The 18627-nt window shown below is 34.6% G+C and overlaps 1 protein-coding gene across 2 annotated transcripts in view; it reads left to right on the top strand.

The window, feature by feature from the left end:
* Positions 1-18627, top strand: part of NCAM2 (neural cell adhesion molecule 2) — a 511417-nt gene that overhangs the window by 421733 nt on the left and 71057 nt on the right. For both annotated transcript variants that reach the window (XM_078056776.1, XM_078056832.1), the window contains exon 12: positions 12789-12962. In XM_078056776.1, the coding sequence (XP_077912902.1) occupies positions 12789-12962 (174 nt within the window). The remainder of the gene's footprint in view (positions 1-12788; positions 12963-18627) is intronic.

Genomic DNA, 18627 nt, shown 5'->3' with positions numbered 1-18627 from the left:
GTAAATACACACTAAAGTTGGCACCATGTCAGCTTACTCTAAATGGCTCACATTAAAAAGATAAGTTCTGTGCACTACTTACAAATTTTCTATAAATATGAAATTACATTTTTAAAAAAGAATAGGGGCACCTGAGTGTCTCAGTCGGTTGAAATCAGCTCCGGTCTTGATCTTGGGGTTGTGAGCTCAAGCCTTGCGTTGGACTCCACACTGGGCATGGAGCCTACTAAAAAAAAAAGAAAAAAAGGAAACTAAGGCCAATAAACAAATACACCTAAGATATAGTAGCTTAAGAAAAGCAACATAACTTGTGAATATAGATAGCATTCGTGATAAAAAAAATCCAATCTTTTATGTGTGTGTATATATAATTTCTATATGTGATCTTATAAATGGTTTTAAAATATTAAAAAGAATTTTTGCATATTAAATAATCATTGATTCGCAGACAACTTGTGTTTTCGAATATGAAGGTATAATTTTTACTCTAAAATTCAGTAGTTTATTTAGACACCTTTTAAAAATATAATAATAAATATAATTAGTATGATATATATAATAAGTATAATAATAAGTATAATAAGTATGATGATAGTACTGTTCTTAACAATGGTGGTGTAGTCTTTATTTGGCAGGATATGGAAGTGTATGGTATAGTAGTGTGTGGAAATTGGCATATAAACACCACTTATATTTGTGAGCTGGATATTTCACTTCTATCTTTAGAAAACTACAATTACATGGGAAATATCAGATATTTAGCCAAAGAAACAAATTTTTAACAAATTAGTTTCTTTGGCTAAATGGGAAATATCAGATATTTCCCATGTGTGTTTGATAACCAATTTTGTTATATTAACTTTTTATTGAAATATCAAATACAAATACAATTAGATGAAGACAGGGACAGAGAGTTTTTTTTTTTTTTTTTAAAGATTTTGTTTATTTATTTGACAGAGAGAGAGACACAGCGAGAGAGGGAACACAAGCAGGGCGAGTGGGAGAGAGAGAAGCAGGCTTCCCGCGGAGCAGGGAGCCCGATGTGGGGCTCGATCCCAGGACCCTGGGATCATGACCTGAGCCGAAGGCAGACGTTCAACGACTGAGCCACCCAGGCGCCACTGAGAGTTGTTTTTTTTAAAAAGACTTCTTCATGAATTTTTTTTTTTCAAGTGCACTTCTTAGGGTGATAATCTTTTTTTCTAGCTAGAAAACATATTTCTTTTTCGATTTAAATACCTGTCTTGGAGCAAATTAAAGATGTAGAATACATAAAGGTAAATCAAATTGCAACCATATAGTTAACAATTATCATTCCTTCCTTATAGTTTTCTACTTCTAATAGATCATGATCTGACAAGGCAGTCTATATATGTATATGTGTATTTTTTATAGTTTTTGTCCAAAGACTTTTAATCTAACTTTTAAACATTATCAAATGATTTCATTCATAATTTTAACTTTCTTACTTCATTTCATCTTTGTTATATTTAACTCTTAACTGTAAACTTTTTCATATTAAATCTTAATATGATGAGCTCCCATTTGCCTCATTAGGTGATAGGTTTTTCTGATAAAGTCACCTTCTCCTGAGCACTTTTAGGGGAGGGACTCTGCTGTAAGCTGGCAGGCAACATATCTCACATTGGGAATGGGTGCTTCCATCCTGAAGGGGGTCTCGGTGCTCTACAGAAGCCATTCCAAGATCCACCTGATCAGAATTGTGTGAAGACTAAGTGAGAAAATGAATTCAAAGCACCAGCACAGGGCACGTACTCAATAAATATTAGCTAGCTACTATTATGGCCAAGCTGTAGTTCATACTGATCACTTTTCTTTGGCTAAAAATCAGTTTGTTAAATATCTCTTTAGATATAAGACATAGGTCTAGGGAAAAAAAATACATAGATTTAGACATTATAAACCAATGCATAGTAAAACTTGATTGTGGGATAATGACCTCACTTATAGTGGACACTATATTTCTATTAAAGGATACAAAATTTCATGTGATTTTGCCACTTTTTTCCTTCTAGTCCTGTATCTTTTTCACACAAACTGCTCTTAAGTGAGTTCTCGCATGCTGTGCTTCACAATTGATTTTTATTTTAACCTCAGTCAGGACCCTGTATTTATCCCTATTAAATCTCATCTTGTCCATTTGGACACATCTTTTTAACCTACTGAGACCCTGTCAAATCCAATGTTTTAGCCCTCTTTCCAGGATCAACTTAATTCAAAAATAACATGAACTGTGGTCATCTGTATTTTCACCTAAGTCATGGAGAAGTCTATCAAGTCATGTTTGAGAATAGAAACCTGCTTACAGTCTAACCTGGATCAATTGAACAGAATTCTGTATTTATGGAATTATAGTCAATCTGCGTGTCCTTATATCTGAATCATATTTTATCCAGACCCTTGTTACATAAAACTTGAAAGCAGTTGAAAGTTGGTTCATTTGGAAACAGACTTTCTTCAACTGAATACAAAGCCAAGTTTCTCTTACATGATCAGTTTTATTATCTAGCCTGTAAAAGTATACATCTTGCTCTTTTTTCCAAAACTAGGAGACAAACTTTTGCATGTCTTCAGAAACCATGTATGGCATCAGCTTAATTTTGTAATTCCCCTGCTCCTCTGGAAAAAAAAAAAAAAAAAAGGAAATTAGGATAGCTAGATATTATTTTCAAGGAGCCCTGCTTGCATCAATTTTTAATCAGTTCACACTTGACATGTGTATAATGAGTTTCTAGTAAGTACCAGGCACTGTTTTAGACCTTGGGAATCAGGAGATGAGTAATATATGGCCTCTGATCTTTACATTGAAGTTAGAGTACACAAAAAAGGGTTGCAGTAGAAATGTAGGTGAAATGCTTGGGAACAAAAAATTGAATTCTGTTTGGAATTCTCGGGGAGGGTTTCAGATAGGTGTCAACTTCTGAGTTCAGTCTGAAAGACTGAGTAGAAACAGATCCTTTGAAAAGAAAGGGAGAAATGGCAAGAATCAAGGGTACCATGCTGTGAAACGGCATGGACCCTACAGTAACCAGGAGACTGGAGGCCAAACTGGAGGTTTGAGGGGATCAATGATGGTGATGAGAACAGGAAAGTAGTGAGGTGGTCAAATTATGCATGTCCTTAAAAACATTTAGCATGTTTACATTCGCCTACATCATGTATATAGCAAGGGAAGTTTGGAGCTTTTAGTTATAAAGCAGCACAATCCTATGTTGGTAGCACCATAGAGACTGATCTCAAGATGGCATAGGGTATGGGTCAATTGTCAGTTTCCATGTTTCTCTAATTAGCCTAAAATTTATAAGTGTAAACTCAAACATCTTAATGTCCACTGTTCCAGAAAGGGAGATAATAGAATATATATTATATTCTTAATACATATGTATATGTGTGTGTGTGTGTGTGTGTGTGTGTGTGTGTGTGTATAACAGCAAATGGATTGCTTTTCTTTTGTTCTGTGGGTGGCAGGGTAAAAAAGAAAAAGTAAGCTTTTTATTTCTGTGGTGGAAAATAATTCTTATCTTAAAAAAATCATCCTGACCTTATAAATTCTTCTGGCCACTGCATCATTTCTCTGCCCCCTCCCCCTCCTTAATAAATAAACTTCACAAAAGAATTGATTATATTTGCTGTGCCTAATTATTTTCCTCTCATTCTGTCACAAACTCTTCCAGTTGGGTTTTTACCTTTACTGCTCTATAAAACCTATTATTAAGGTATCCGTTGAGCTTTTTCATGCTCGATCCAGGGGCCCATTCTCAATCCTCATACTTCGTGATCTAGTGCCAGAATATTAACCAATCACTTCTTTCTCCTTGAATCATCTCTCCAACCTCTAACTTAGCTAGCATGTCACCATCCTTTTCTGGTTTTCCTTCTTCCTCACTGGACTCTGCTTGGTATCTTTTGCTAGTTGTTATAAATCTCTGACCTGTTAAAAATCACCATGCCTCAATTTTTGGATCTCTTTTTGTTTTATATAAACTCATATCCTTTATATACTAAATTCTTATGGATTTAAATACTACCTGTATTCCACCTGTAACCCCAATATATATCTTCAGCTTGGATCTTTTCCCTGAATGCTGTACTTTTATATCCAACTGCTTAATTCCCTCTCCGTTTAGATGTTTTATAGGCAATGCAAATGTCCAGATGTCCAGATAGCCAAAGCCAATCTCCTATATTCACCCCTACATATCTTCCTTTGGTATTCTTTCCATCTCAGTAAATGGCAACTGACCCTTTTCAGTTGTCCCTTTTCAGTCATCCTTGAATCTACTTATTTACTCAGGCCTAACCCTTTGATGAGTCTTGTTGATTCTATTGGCAAGGTATTTTAAGAGTCTCATTGGTTTCATGAAATCAAATTCTGTATTCTGGTTGTTTTTATTTGTTTGGTTGTTCGGTTTGCTTTGCTCTTAATATAGATTGTTCCATAAATCCCTAAACTGGTCTTCCTGCTTTGGCCTATGCCCCCTTAGAGTATAGTTTAAAAAAAAATAAATAAAAAACAAGAGAACTTCTTTAAAAACAAAAACAAACAAATAAACAAACAAAAACCATATTCTCTTCTGCTCAAAGCATTTTGGTGGCTTAACATTTTGCCCAGGGATGAAGCCATAATGATTATAAAGGCCTGTGAGGCTTCACAGTGTTTCTTCTTAACCTGCCTTTCTTGGCTTCTCTGACCTTTCTCTCCTTTCTCCCACCTTCGTCATGTTCTGCACAGATCATCCCCCTTCTTTAAAAACCCAAGGCATAGCTCATATTTATACTTACTATTTTCTCTTCCTAGCATTTCCATAAGTTTTTTTTTTTTCCTTCCTTTAGGTTCTTGGTTAAATATTACCTTTTTTAGCAAAGATATTCTTGTTCACCCAATTTCTTTTTTTCTTTTTTTAAAATTTTATTTAAATTCAATTAATTAACATATAATGTATTATAAGTTTCAGAGGTAGAGTTTAGTGATTCATCAGTTACATGTAACACCCAGTGCTCATTACATCAAGTGCCCTCCTTAATGCTCATCACCCAGTTACCCCATCTCCCCACTTCCCCTCCAGCAACTCTCAGTTTGTTTCCTATAGTTAAGAGTCTCCTCTGATTTTGTCTTATTTTATTTTTAATACTACAACACTTTAACTTTCATCCCTATCCCCCTCAACCATCTCCCTTGCCTGCTCAATTTTTGACCACAGTATTTACAATAAATAATTTATATATATAATTACTTTTATGTAATTACAATGTAACCACCATAAGAGTAGGGATTGCTATCTCACTTTTACCCCCGACATAGAAAACTGCCTGGCTTGTAGTAAGTTTAGATGAATTATTGAATGTATAAAGGATTTAGTATGTTTTATTTAATTTGTTTATTAGTCATAGTTGAAATGCCTTATTAATAATGGGATATGGGAGTCCATGACTTGTGAGTATTATAGAGGGGAGTAATTTCCACTTATACCTCAGGAGTAAATGAGCACTTCAATGGAGGCTATTAGAGGTAAAAATGATTTAATTAAGGAGAGATCCCTGGGTTACCTCAGGTTAATCGTTGGACTTAAAAATATAGGAACAAATACAATGAAAAACAATTATTCAGAAACTTAATATAACCACTTGTATGAAGGAAATTTTAAAAATGTGTGATCAAGTGTTGTGAAAAGATCAGGAGAACAATGCTTTTAGATTTGGCAATTGGAGAAAACCAGATAGGTAGTGAAATAAGAAATTTATAAGGTTTTAGATGTGTTGCAAATTTGCTATTATATTAGATTAAGTTTACAATTGAAATAGGAAAAATATGTACAAAATCTTATTGGAAATAAAGTGACCACTCAGAGCAGAAGCAGATGGAACCCATCTTAGCATAGTCCCCAAGGTGCATGCAATTGATACGATATCGCACATTACAGAGTTTTCCTGAATCCAGAAAGGTCAATCCTTTATGTGACAATTCCCTTAATACTTGGGTCTTTTATCAGATGGAGACTGACAAAGAAACCAAGCAGAGAAGAACTTAATATTGACAGTTGGGTGGTTATAAAATCATTGAAAAGGCAGAGGAAAGGGAAGACAAGAGAGTCACCAGTCTTTTGGCTTCGGGTCACAAATTAACAAAGTGCAGTTCAGAGGTGGTCTGCAACTGCTAACTGGAGGTCAGGAAACCCGACTGCCAAGTTACCCCTCTGTTGACTTCAGAGCCACCCCGTTACAGAAACTGTGTGAATAGCCTGTGGAGTAGGGAGTCAGCTTCTGCCTTCATTCACATCTGTAGGTCCTCTTGTCCCGATGCACCTCCTCAGAAAGGTGGGAGTGGTGTTCCCTCCCCGTCAGTATTCTAAATGGCTTACTCAAGCATCTCATCCTGAGTACCTTCATAGCACTTAAAACCATACCAGCAAATAAGTCTCGGACATGGAAAAAGGGAATAGCTTAGATGATAGAAATGGATGTGATGTGTCAACAGAAAATGTCTAAGATATTTCTATTACCTAGATTTAAAGCACCATTCTGGCCAAATACTCACTTGAGTACTTGCACTTAAGGGAAGGTTGACAAATATCAAACTCTTCCAATTGATCTAACTTTAGCCATACCACATCCTCATCTGTGGGGAAAGAGCTGAGTCCGTGACTCTGAACCATACCTTTGTCACCAGCTTCCCAGCGTTTGAGAAAACCAAATTCCCAGAAGTAAAGATGTTAGGGCAGAAATTAGGAACAGCTTGTTGAAACAGCGTGACAGGGAAGCAAAAAAAAAAAAAAAAAAAAAAAGAGTTTATAACCTGAGAATAGAGTAAGACTGAAGAAAGTGTGTCATGTGAGAGATCTTTATAGTTCATGGTAATAAGACACAAGAAAGACTAAAAATACAAAAGACTAAAAATACAAAAGGGAAGAGAAGAGCTCTCTGGTAACGCAGTGATCTGGAGAAGAGCAAAGTTAAAGAAATTACATTCAAAGATATAGGGTTTGGCCTTCAAAAAAAGAGGAAGATAGCCTTCCATTTTAGGTTTATCCAGAAGTGATAGGATACAATTTGAGTGAACTTGCTTGATGAATTCTATTTCACTCTTGATATTGAGAAATCTATTTATATTTGTTGGGAATTGTGGATGCAGTTGAGGAAGAGTGTGAAGAGCTAAAACACATACACAGAGCTAATCTTTGTTGTTGCTGTTGTCTCCAACATATTATATCTCAGTGTATCCTGAAGCCTAAGGAAATACTGTTTTGTAATTCTATGATTCATCCCACTTTAAAAATGTTTCTAAAACATTTACTCATCCACGATCTTATGTATACTCACATTATATTCATGAGCTCCCTTCCTTTTCTTCCACATGTGTATCTTTGGACATATACTTTCAGAATTTTACTTTATAAAGTGTATCTTTACTTTGGGATGCTTTTTTTTGTTAGACAGAGGAATATGATATTTGATGTATTATTTTGAATCTGTTTTCAAACATCTCTGTATATATCTGATTGTCCTGCTCTTTTTTTTTAAAATAAGGCTCTATGTTTCACTTCACTTACTAGTTCCTCTTTATTTTTTTTAAGATTTTATTTATTTATTTATTTGAGAGAGAGAGAGAGAGAGCATGCGCACATGCAAGCAGAGGGAGGAGCAGAGGGAGAGGGAAAAGCAGACTTCCCATGGAGTGAGGAGTCCAGGACCCAGAGATCATGACCTGAGCAGAAACCAAGACGCCCAACTGACTGAGCCACCCAGGCGTCCCATAGTTCCTCTTTATTTAATTCCATTATTTTGTTTTATCAGCATTAAAGTCAGAGGAAGAGTGACTTTTTTTTTTTCATTGTTTATTACCTTTCACAAGATAAAATAATCACCAAGGCAGACTTTTTGGAAGTTTTCACTTTTATACTTTGATCAAGCTCTGGCTTTAGGCACATATATAAATATCAAAATGTTTATCAACATTATTTATACACTGACAGCCTTTTTAAAGAAAGAATAAGTGAAAATAGTATTTATGATTTTCCAGTGATTTATATCCACCAACTTATCCTCACAATAGCAAATTTAGTGTTGACATTGTTACCTTTTTTTTTTTTTTTTTTTTAATGAGGAAACTAATAGCCAATGCAATTAATTTGCTCAGGGTCATACAACAATTCCTACAACACTCTGCTAAAGATTGTTTTTGTCCTGCTCCTAGATAATGGCACCAATTCTTTGCTATCATACACCCTCCACATCTCTAAGCTGAACCTCAATGTTATATCTCTTACCTTCCATTTAACTAAAATATTACACTCAGGGTCAACTAAGTAACTTTATGTTGTTGAATTTACTTTGTTCCTTGACTACAAAAAATTCTACACAGGGATCTGTGTTCTCTGAAGCCAAATTGATGGTATTTTGTGATCCAAAAGATGTTGGGTTATGCATAAATTATTAAGACACTTGAATTTTTACTCCCAGAATCTGATGTTCATTCTTAAGATACTACACAGAATGATGTATTGGATAAAAAAAATTTTGTAAGTCTGTAAATATGTCATAAATAAATAATACCTCAGTTTAAAAAAATAAAATAAAATATTGACATTGTGGATATGCAATGATGCAATAGCAGGAATGTGGTTATCAGGGAGAGATAACAAAATGACAGTGACTAACATTTGCTAAGTATATCTCAGGTTCTGTTTTGTGTATTGCATTACTTGATCCTCATTAGCAACCTTAGCAGTGGATATTATTCTAATTTCCACTTTAGTAAGAAAAAATATTGATGAAAATACAAAGAATTTGTCCAAGATTTCAGTTAAAAAAAGTAGCAAGGCCAGACTTTGGATCCATAGATTCTGAAGATATATATCCAGGCTCTTCATCTAACTCTACGCTAGTTCTAGTAGAGGTGAAAATAAATAATAAAGAAAGAAACACGTGTTTGTACAATTGTTCTATTCATTCAGCGATGGGTGACATTCATTAATTACTGAAATGGAAGGTGCTAGGAAGCAGTTTAGAAAAACATGCTGACAATGATGGGAGCTTTGCGCATGGAATTCAATATCCACAAGCCCCATTGGAAACATAGGACTGTGTTTGATAGTCTTCTACAATATGATCCTCTGTTTGCATAGACCCAGTGAGATTAGATAATTCAAGATATTGAAAGCCAGACTGAAAAGTCTAAGCTTGATGTTATAAAGAGGAGGAAGCTTCTGAATACTCTACTCAGGGAAGTGACGTGATTGGAGTGGTGCTTTAGAAAGATTGATTTTGCATTTACATGCCATATGGATTGAAATTTGGTGAGATGTCCAATAGGAAAGGAAGCCAAGAGCCACTAATCATTGCAGATAGAGGCAGATAAGATTTGGGCTTAACGTGGAAACAGGAAGGAAGGGTAGAACACAAGAATTATGATGTGGGAATGACGAAAATAACTTTGTGACTTATTGCGATGTATATAAGAGATAGACTTGAGGATGAACGTGACTATAAAACAGTGGAGAGTGGAGGGATGAATTAGAGATATTGGTTCTAGGCATATTAGACCCTATTCACTTGAATAGGTTCTGTACCTTTGTATATTATTTTTAATTACTGAAATGTTTAATTCATCATCTATTTCCTGGGGACTGAGCATAGTCCAGTCACTTTTCTCAATGTTACACACACACACACACACACACACACACACACACACACACACACATATATATATATATATATATATATATATATATATATATATATATGCATGCATGTATATAAGTATGGAATAATTTGGTAGTCAGCAAGTGGTTGGACATATAAAATCAGAATGTAGAAGAAAAAAAGTATTTAGGAAGATCCGAGAGCTGCAAGTCATAAGCATGTTTTTCCTTTTAGTCAGGTAACAGAAAGAGGAGGCCAACAAAAAATAAATACAAATGAAAACCCAGGGTAAGAGTCAGCCTGTCTGAAAATAGACTATCTGGCTAGATAAAGATATCCCCTGGCTCAAGTTTTGGTAATGGTACCTTTGTGCTAACAAAAAAAAGCCTCTCATTTCTCTGTGGTTGTCTCATGTCAAGGGCACAGCTCAGCTAATGGTGCATGCCTCTGTGGTCTGAATAAGAACCAAGGACCATGTCTATTCTGAATGTATGGTCAGAGGTGGGGCCTGAGATGTATGGCATCTCTCCCTCCCCCCTTCAGTACTTAGCACTTTTCCTTTTTAAATGTATTCTTAAACTGAAGATTATAATTGCTGTGATGTCCAATTTAGACCTGGCTGACATTAGAGAGTAAATGGGCATGAGGGGAAGAATTGGCAGTCTTATTATAAGCAATCAGCATGTGGGTGTATATATATATATATACACACATATATATATAAATATATATATATATAAATATATATATATATATATATATATATATATATATATATATATATATATTTAATGCAAACTTTAGGTCAAGCCTACAGATGAAAAGAACCTACAGTCATAATCTGGGATTAAAGAAGCATGAAACTATGATAATGTTTATGTATGGCAACTTTCATAGATTTTTAAGGTCATTTAAAATTTTTATTTCCAGGTAAGATTTTAATAGTCATATGACTTGGAATACATCAGTATTCTGCACATTAATCTCCAAACCTTAGAGTTATCCCACAATGCACTTAATAGGATATCCAAATAATTTACAGTTACTAATTAGAGCTGAAATGTACACTGTTGGATGTCTCTACAATATTCATATCTAAAAGGCCATAAACCTGCCCTCCTGGCTTTTGCTCAGTACCATTTATAAGGCATATTTTTATGTGATCCACAGTGCTCTCTTTCAAGTCTAGCATATAAGGCACACTTGACTTTTGATAGCCATTAGAGATTTTTATATGAATCTTTGATTGTATCAGAACAGGGATTTGCATTTACGTGTTATTTTCAATCAAGTTTTTTTTTTGTTTTTACAAAATTAATTTCAGAGATGATATATTTACATATATATATATTTTTTTAAAGATTTATTTATTTATTTGAGAGAGAGAGATCAGGGAGCAGGGACAAAGGGAGAGAGAGTCTTAAGCAGCCTCTGCACTGAGCACAGAGCCTGACACAGGGCTCGATCTTACGACCCTGAGATCACCACCTGACCTGAAACCATGAGTCATATGCTTAACAGACTGCACCACTCAAGCACCCCTTATATATTTTTATAATATATGTATATACTTTAAGTAAATTATATGTAAATTTACAACTTTATGATTATTTCAAATGTGATATTGAAAGGAAAGAGAAGAGGGGCACCTGGCTGACTCAGTCACTAGAGTGTGTGACTCTTGATCTTGGGGTCATGAGTTCAAGCCCCAGGTTGGGTGTAGAGATTACTTAAAAAAAAAAAAAGGGCGGGGGAGAAAGAGAAACTGAGAGAGATCCCTTCAATACTTAACGTACCTCTAATTCTTCATGTTTCTGGAGTAGAAGTTTCATTAATTTCCTCATGAGACTTTTTTCTCTATTATTTTCTCCTCTTGCCTCTTTAGCATTTTTGCTAATTGTTTATAAAGTTTTGTATACTGGAAAATAAAGTTTCATTCAGGATACATTATTGAGCTTGAAATAATGTGAGTAATGGATTGACACAAAAACACACAAGACAGATTTTATAGCTGTTTTTAAAATATAAGGATTACAACTTAAATATTCCACATAAAGCTTTATTTTAGCTAAATAATACATAAGTGAAACTAAAATAGGTAGTTTGCAGTTTTATTTAGTTCATAATGACATTTGCTCTAAACTTAACACTTTCCCCAAAATTATTAACATAATTTTAATAAACAAAAAGAAAATAAATCTCACATCTTCACAAAAGATATTTATGCTAATGATTCAATAAAGTCTTTGTTTCTTTTTTCTTTTTTTTTTATTTATTTATTTATTTATTTTTTTATTTTTTTAAAGATTTTATTTATTTGACAGAGAGAGACACAGTGAGAGATGGAATATAAGCAGGAGGGGTGGGAGAGGGAGAAGCAGGCCTCCCGCCGAGCAGGGAGCCCGATGTGGGACTCGATCCCAGGACTCTGAGATCATGACCTGAGCCGAAGGCAGACGCTTAACGACTGAGCCACCCAGGCGCCCCTCTTTTTTTTTTTTTTAAAGATGTTATTTATTTATTTGACAGAGAGATAGAGAGCACAAGTACACAGAGAGGCAGGCAGAGGGAGAGGGAGAAGCAGGCTCCCCGCGGAGCAGGGAGCCCGATGCGGGGCTCGATCCCAGGACCCTGGGATCATGACCTGAGCCGAAGGCAGCCGATTCACCGACTGAGCCACCCAGGCGCCCCAAGTCTTTGTTTCTGCTTATATTTTTAATTGTACCTGCATTCTCCCTCCATCCCTTTCTCTCTTTCACACACACACACACACACACACACACACACACACACACACACACAAACAGGAGCTTGTTTTCCTTGAATGCAAATAAAATCCCCATAGTGTATAGAAAAGGAAGAAGTAAAATTATTGCCTCAATCAATGAAATTGATAATCAATATTTTACTCTTCATTTTCTATAGTTATAAAGATTGACTAATGTATACTTTCTTGCAATTTGAAAGCATCATTCAGCAGTTTATGCAAGTTCTCTAATTCAAATATATTAAGTGACATAGGGAGCAATTTTCCTTTATTCCTAATTGTCAGGATACCATTAAGTCTTAATAACGGCCATCCATATTACCTGGCTTACATTTCCTTTGTTTTCACTTTTTCGTAGATGTGCCATCCAGTCCCTATGGAGTGAAGATTATAGAACTGTCACAGACCACAGCCAAGGTTTCTTTCAACAAGCCGGACTCCCATGGAGGTGTGCCTATTCATCACTATCAAGTGGATGTCAAAGAAGTGGCATCAGAAACCTGGAAAATAGTACGCTCCCATGGAGTTCAAAGTGAGTCAGTGATTTCAAAGTATGTTGGTTAATTCAAGCTGACCTTCAGTGTTCTTGTGTGATTGGGTTTTTATTTTTCTTCAATGTGTACTTTTTTTTTTCTTTTAATAAAGTAGGGCTGGGAAGACATTTCCATTGCCCTTTTCTTCTTGAGAATACTTTTAATAGAGAGTGGGAAAGTTTTCATCTTTAATAAAGATGGAAGAGTTTAGCAAAATCACCAAAGTTCAATTTTAGGGGAGAAAATTTAATATTTAGAATCTTGGTGGTAGAAAAACAACTACTGACATGTCAAATTTGATGGCTGAATATTCTGAAATATGTTTGTTTTTCATTTATCTGTAAGATTTCTTCTGTAAGTAGTTGTAAAAGTCATACTGTAAAATGTAGAAATCTTATATATTTATGAAGCCATCTATAAAAATTATCTGTCTACTAAAATTTATTTCAAAATTATGTTTTGAAAATTGAGCTTTTTCCTATAAATTATGGCATTTTGAGTAATAGAATAAGCTAATTCTAAGAAGTTAAAACAATTTACAGCATTTCTTTTCACATATAGAATTTCATCATTGTGAAATTGTGATTTTTTTCCCATTAAAAGAAGAAGCTAAATTAGGAAATGATAATTAATTATAAGAGGGGACTCTATTGGTTGGGATATAGAACTACATTGCATAGTCCAAAAGGACAGTAAAGAAAATAGTGAGGACACTATTGTTCCATAGTGTCCCTCCTCTGCTGGTCCTGGCCCTGGCATGATCCTGACATGTATGGTGTAAGGGCTCTGTAAAAGGCATGAGCTGTCCTGTGAAGAAAACCATGAGCCCTCCTGTGAAGAATTGTCCTAGTAGACAACAGAAACAGAACAGATAAAATCATTGTAGTTCCACCAGTGTTGGCACCTCCTTGTTCCATTTTTACTGAGAGTAACTATATGTTTTTTATAGAAGTGCCAGAAATATTCACCAATCTGTCATCAGTCATTTACTACATGCTTCAAATAATGCCCCCCAAACATGTCAGCCCTTATCATTTCTCTTAATGATAAGAGGATTTGGATAGGTAATGTTCTTTGTGCAAATGCTATGTGGTTCAGGAGAGAAGATAGTATCCCAAAAGAATGAGCAAGTGAGTTCTGGGATTCTAATGGAAGAAACCATTATCCTAGATTCAAGAATTCTATTTTTTAAGAGAGGGAAAACAAGAGAGATGAAAGGTGAGAGACAGAAAGAAAAATGAATTATTACTGACACTACAGAACACTCAGAGTGGGGGTGTTTGTGCACAACCAAGAAGAAAAGTAATGTTAAAGCTGAATATTAGAGAAATTAAACTTGGCAGAATAGTACTGCCACACCTCATCCCTCCACCCTGCTGAAGAAGGTTAATAGAATCTCCCAAGACTTTTTACAAAGTCGCAACATCATGAAGGATTTTTAATGGCCTTGATCTGATGGAGTTGTTCATGTTCAAAAACCTGATTTTGTTACTCCATGTATCCATCTCTCAGAAGCAGGTTTCTGTGTTTATAAAACTGATATATAAGAAAGGACATTTGCTAATTCACAATGAGAAAGCACTGTCCTGGAAATTAGACATTCAGAATATATATAATAGGTATATTCTTTACCTGTGAGTATTTTATGTAGGAAAGGAAATATGAGTCAGAAACCTGTTTGGTGAGTCTTGAATATCAGTCAAGGAAGTTAAGTGAATGAGATATCCAATGCTTTCAGACTGGGCCAGCTTAAAGCTTGCCAGTGAGACCAGAATACTCAAAGTCCTGGTTTCTCTTCCACTTCTTATAAGAACATTGATCCCATCATGGGGCTCCACCTTCATGACCTCACTAAGCCTAATTCCCCAAGACCCACCTCTAAATACTATCACATTAGAGGTTTTGGTTTCAACATATGAATTGGTGGGTGGGGGTGGGGATGGGGGCGGGGGGTGGGAGGGAGAGTGTGTTGGGGGGGGTAGCGACACAAATCAGTTCCTAGTTCCTAAATATTCATTCTATTTTAGTCACTGTGTTAAGAACTGAAAATAAATCAAATCAATAGATTTTGAGCACAAACTGAAGAATTTGGTATTACCAATATCTTCTGTTTTACAGAGGATGAAGCTGAGGGCTATCTATATAAAGGAAAAAATTGAGACTATAAAGTTTAGCTTCTTATCTGTAAGGGAATATGGGTAAATAATGGAGAAACCAAAATTCAACCCCTAACAGGAAATCTGATTCCAAAGCCTGTACTGTTGACTGCTATGCACTTTTTATCCTCTATTCAGTTAAGAGTTGAGAAAGTGGAACAAAAATTACTGCCCTGTAAAGTATGAATATGACCCATTATATATATATCAGTGTGTTTTATGTATAAAATTTGTAAGTATTTTATATAATTTTAACTATACTTATATATAAATAATTTTTATAATATAAAATTTAAATATATATAACATGTAATGCGTGTGTTTGTTGCAATGTGCTTTAGATAGCTAGTGGAAGGAATTATATAGAGAATTTAGGGAGCAATTTGCCTGACCAAGTTAAATATGAATTAGAGAGTTGAAATATCACTGTTATTTAGAAGTTTCTTCTTAGAAAAGCAAGAAGGAAGGGACAGGAAGGGGGAGAGGGAGAGAAAAAGGAAAGAAGAACAACCTGTCAGAATGGCTAAAGTTGGACATTTTAAACATGTTTCTTCACTCCACCCCATATATGTATGGTTGACTAGACTACAGGGTCCAGAACAGGTATATTAGATATTGTGTGCATGTGAGTTGTGAGATTATGTGATGTAGTCATCAGTGGTTTGAAAAAGGATCACAACTGAGAGAGAAGTGATTACATAGCTGCTTCAATGGGAACATTGTACTTCAATTCAATACAAAGATATAAGAACAGAGTAATTTAGTAAAAGAATTATTATAAAGGATCTAAAGAATGTGGCCCCAGTACACAGGTCTCTGATGCAGCTTGATTTAAGGGTGAAAATTCAATGGTCTTGAGCAGAGGGCAAGCTTCAACAATAGTGAAAATCTTAAAAATTGTCTTCAACTTTGTAATTGTCTGCACATATTATGGAAAAGAGATCCATAGCTTTCATTCATTTCTCAAAAAATGTATCTTAAAAAATGTTTTTTTTAGTTTGACTTTGTTCTCAAATTATAGTTTAGCTGAGTATACAATTCAAACTTGATAATTACTTTCTTTTGGTAATCTAAAGAGAGTATTTTACTCTCTTCTGTCTTCCCTTATTTTAAAGCCTGCTAGAAGTTGTTCTTTGTAAATATTTTGACTTCTTTTCTTAAGCTGGTTTTGTGATATCTACTTTAATTTGGTATCTTGAGGTTTAATCGCTTGTCCTAATGTGGAGTTATTTTTTCTCTTTGAGGTTCATTGTATTCCTCAATCCGAAGATCCATGTCTTTCATCAATTCTGGAAAATGTCATCATCATTATCTTCTTGAATATGAATATTATGTCTTCCCTCATTCTCTCTGTTCATTTGTTCTGATAATCCAAGTTATATGCTACACTTGTTATTTGGGAAGTTAGAATATCATATCTCTTTACCTTTATTGTGTTTCATTCCTTCACCATGTTATTTTTCAGTTCTGTCTACTAGTTCACTAATTCTTAATTCACTTATATCTGCCATTAAAACTATTAAAATTTTAATGGTCATATTTTTAATGTATGTAAGTTATATTAGTTCATTGTGTGTCTCAACAGTATCTCACTCATGGTGGCTTGTTTAGTAGTATACTATATGATTTAAAATGATCTCATATTTTGTTAATCCTATTTACTAGAATCATGCAAGCCCTGGGGTTTGGGTGTGTTCTTCCGCAGAAGATATTCTTTTGCTTCAGGTAGTTGCCCTGGAACATTCCAAAGTGGAAGCATCGGAGCACCCTAAATTAATTTCTTGATTTGAGAGTTTCTGTACTATGAGAGCAGGTTTATAGTTACTAATTTTCAAGAAGTTCTTATCCAACCCCCTTTGCCAAATTGGGATTTGGTTCAAGGCCAAGCCAAACAAATTTTTTCTAGCCCACACTTTTACTTGCTTCCAAGAACTTTGACATTCCTGGCTCCATGCAGGGGTCCAAGCATCAAATCTCCCTCTTTCTTCTTTCCCTAGTGAGGACATTCAAATCCAATCTTCTATATTACAGATCTGTGCAAAAGCTCTCAGCTGTCTGAGTACCAGTGAGATTTTCCACAAGACTGCAATAACTGATAGAAAAACAATTACATGGCCGCTCCTCTAGCTTCAGGTCTCCCCATCCACATCATTTTTTCATATTTCAGAGTTTGCCTTCCTTTTCTATGAGATAATATGTGCATTTAAAAAGATTTTTGAAAATGGTATGTATAATTGTTACCATATTTAAAAGACTTGATTTTATGGCTGTATTGTTGAAATTTTGAAGACATTTTTTAAAGCATATACATAGTTTTGAATAGTGAAGAAATGCTTCTTTTGTGCCTTTGCTTTATAGTTTGAACTGATCATTCATCTTAAAGTTTAAGAGAGTTTTGTAAGCATAACTGTACTCATTGCCTTTGAGGCATTTGTTAGAATATAGATTTAGGTTTATCTGTGAAAAGACAGTTACTATGGTCATGAACATTTCAGCTACTATTTTTCACCCTCGGCATGGTTTTATTTATTTATTTTAATTTACATGAGTTTAGTTGACATTCAGTTACTTTTCTTTGTTCATAAATATCTATAATTCATTATATACTATTCATGTATTTACTTTTACCTAGAAATAAATATCAGCTCTTGCTTGATTGTGTGGCATAAGCAAGAAAATTTTAGCAAAAAAATTTTTCCTATTAGTAGATTCTGATTCTAAGTAAGTCATTAATTAATTTCCGGTGAATTTCACCTGCTCACTCTGCACCTGGTCCTAGGTTTAGGGTGCAATTACGGTCTAGACCAATTATTAAATTCTTCAAGGGTTAGCTGAAGTCTTACTGATCATCCAATCACTGATGTGACACAAAACTAAATTTTGAAACATGGAGAGTTGTGAGCAAATCTGATATCAACAACTTGAACTATTCAAACTTCGAATGTGAGCCATTCTGACATTTAATTTTGAGTGAAAAAGATGTATCACAGGTGTAGCAAGACTTTTTGATTGGGAAGGATACATGACATTTTCATTACCCTATCATTTAACACTTTGTAAGCATGTTCTATATACCTCATTGGGCACAAATGAAGAGAAGATAATAATCTTGCAAAACAGCTACTCATTTTTCAGTATTCAAAATAAAAAATGAAAAATTAACATTTTAAAATAAGTTTTTTTTTATCAGAGCATAGAACAATTCTCTCAGATAGCATAATCTATTTCTTTTAATTTGTGAAATGTTTAACCAGCTAGAATCACACATAGACGCCCTTTCAATCTCAACCAAGATTATTATATACTCTGCTTTATTTGGGTCTAAGGTTATAGTAGAATTTCTCTTTGTTCCCGAAAATAAGGGAGATAATTTTTATTTGAAAATAGTAGCATTTTGTAAATGGGACATTCATTAGAAACTTATTCAAATTCTCACCATTTTTACTAATCAAAGGATGTAATAACTAACTACAATTTGGAAATAAGTTCACAGTTGGACTTTACAGTT

This window comes from Halichoerus grypus, chromosome 1 (genome assembly GCF_964656455.1).
Source record: "Halichoerus grypus chromosome 1, mHalGry1.hap1.1, whole genome shotgun sequence".
NCBI lineage: Eukaryota > Metazoa > Chordata > Mammalia > Carnivora > Phocidae > Halichoerus > Halichoerus grypus.
The sequence above is the reverse complement of the archived record's forward strand: the minus strand, read 5'-3'. Positions and strand labels throughout refer to the sequence as shown.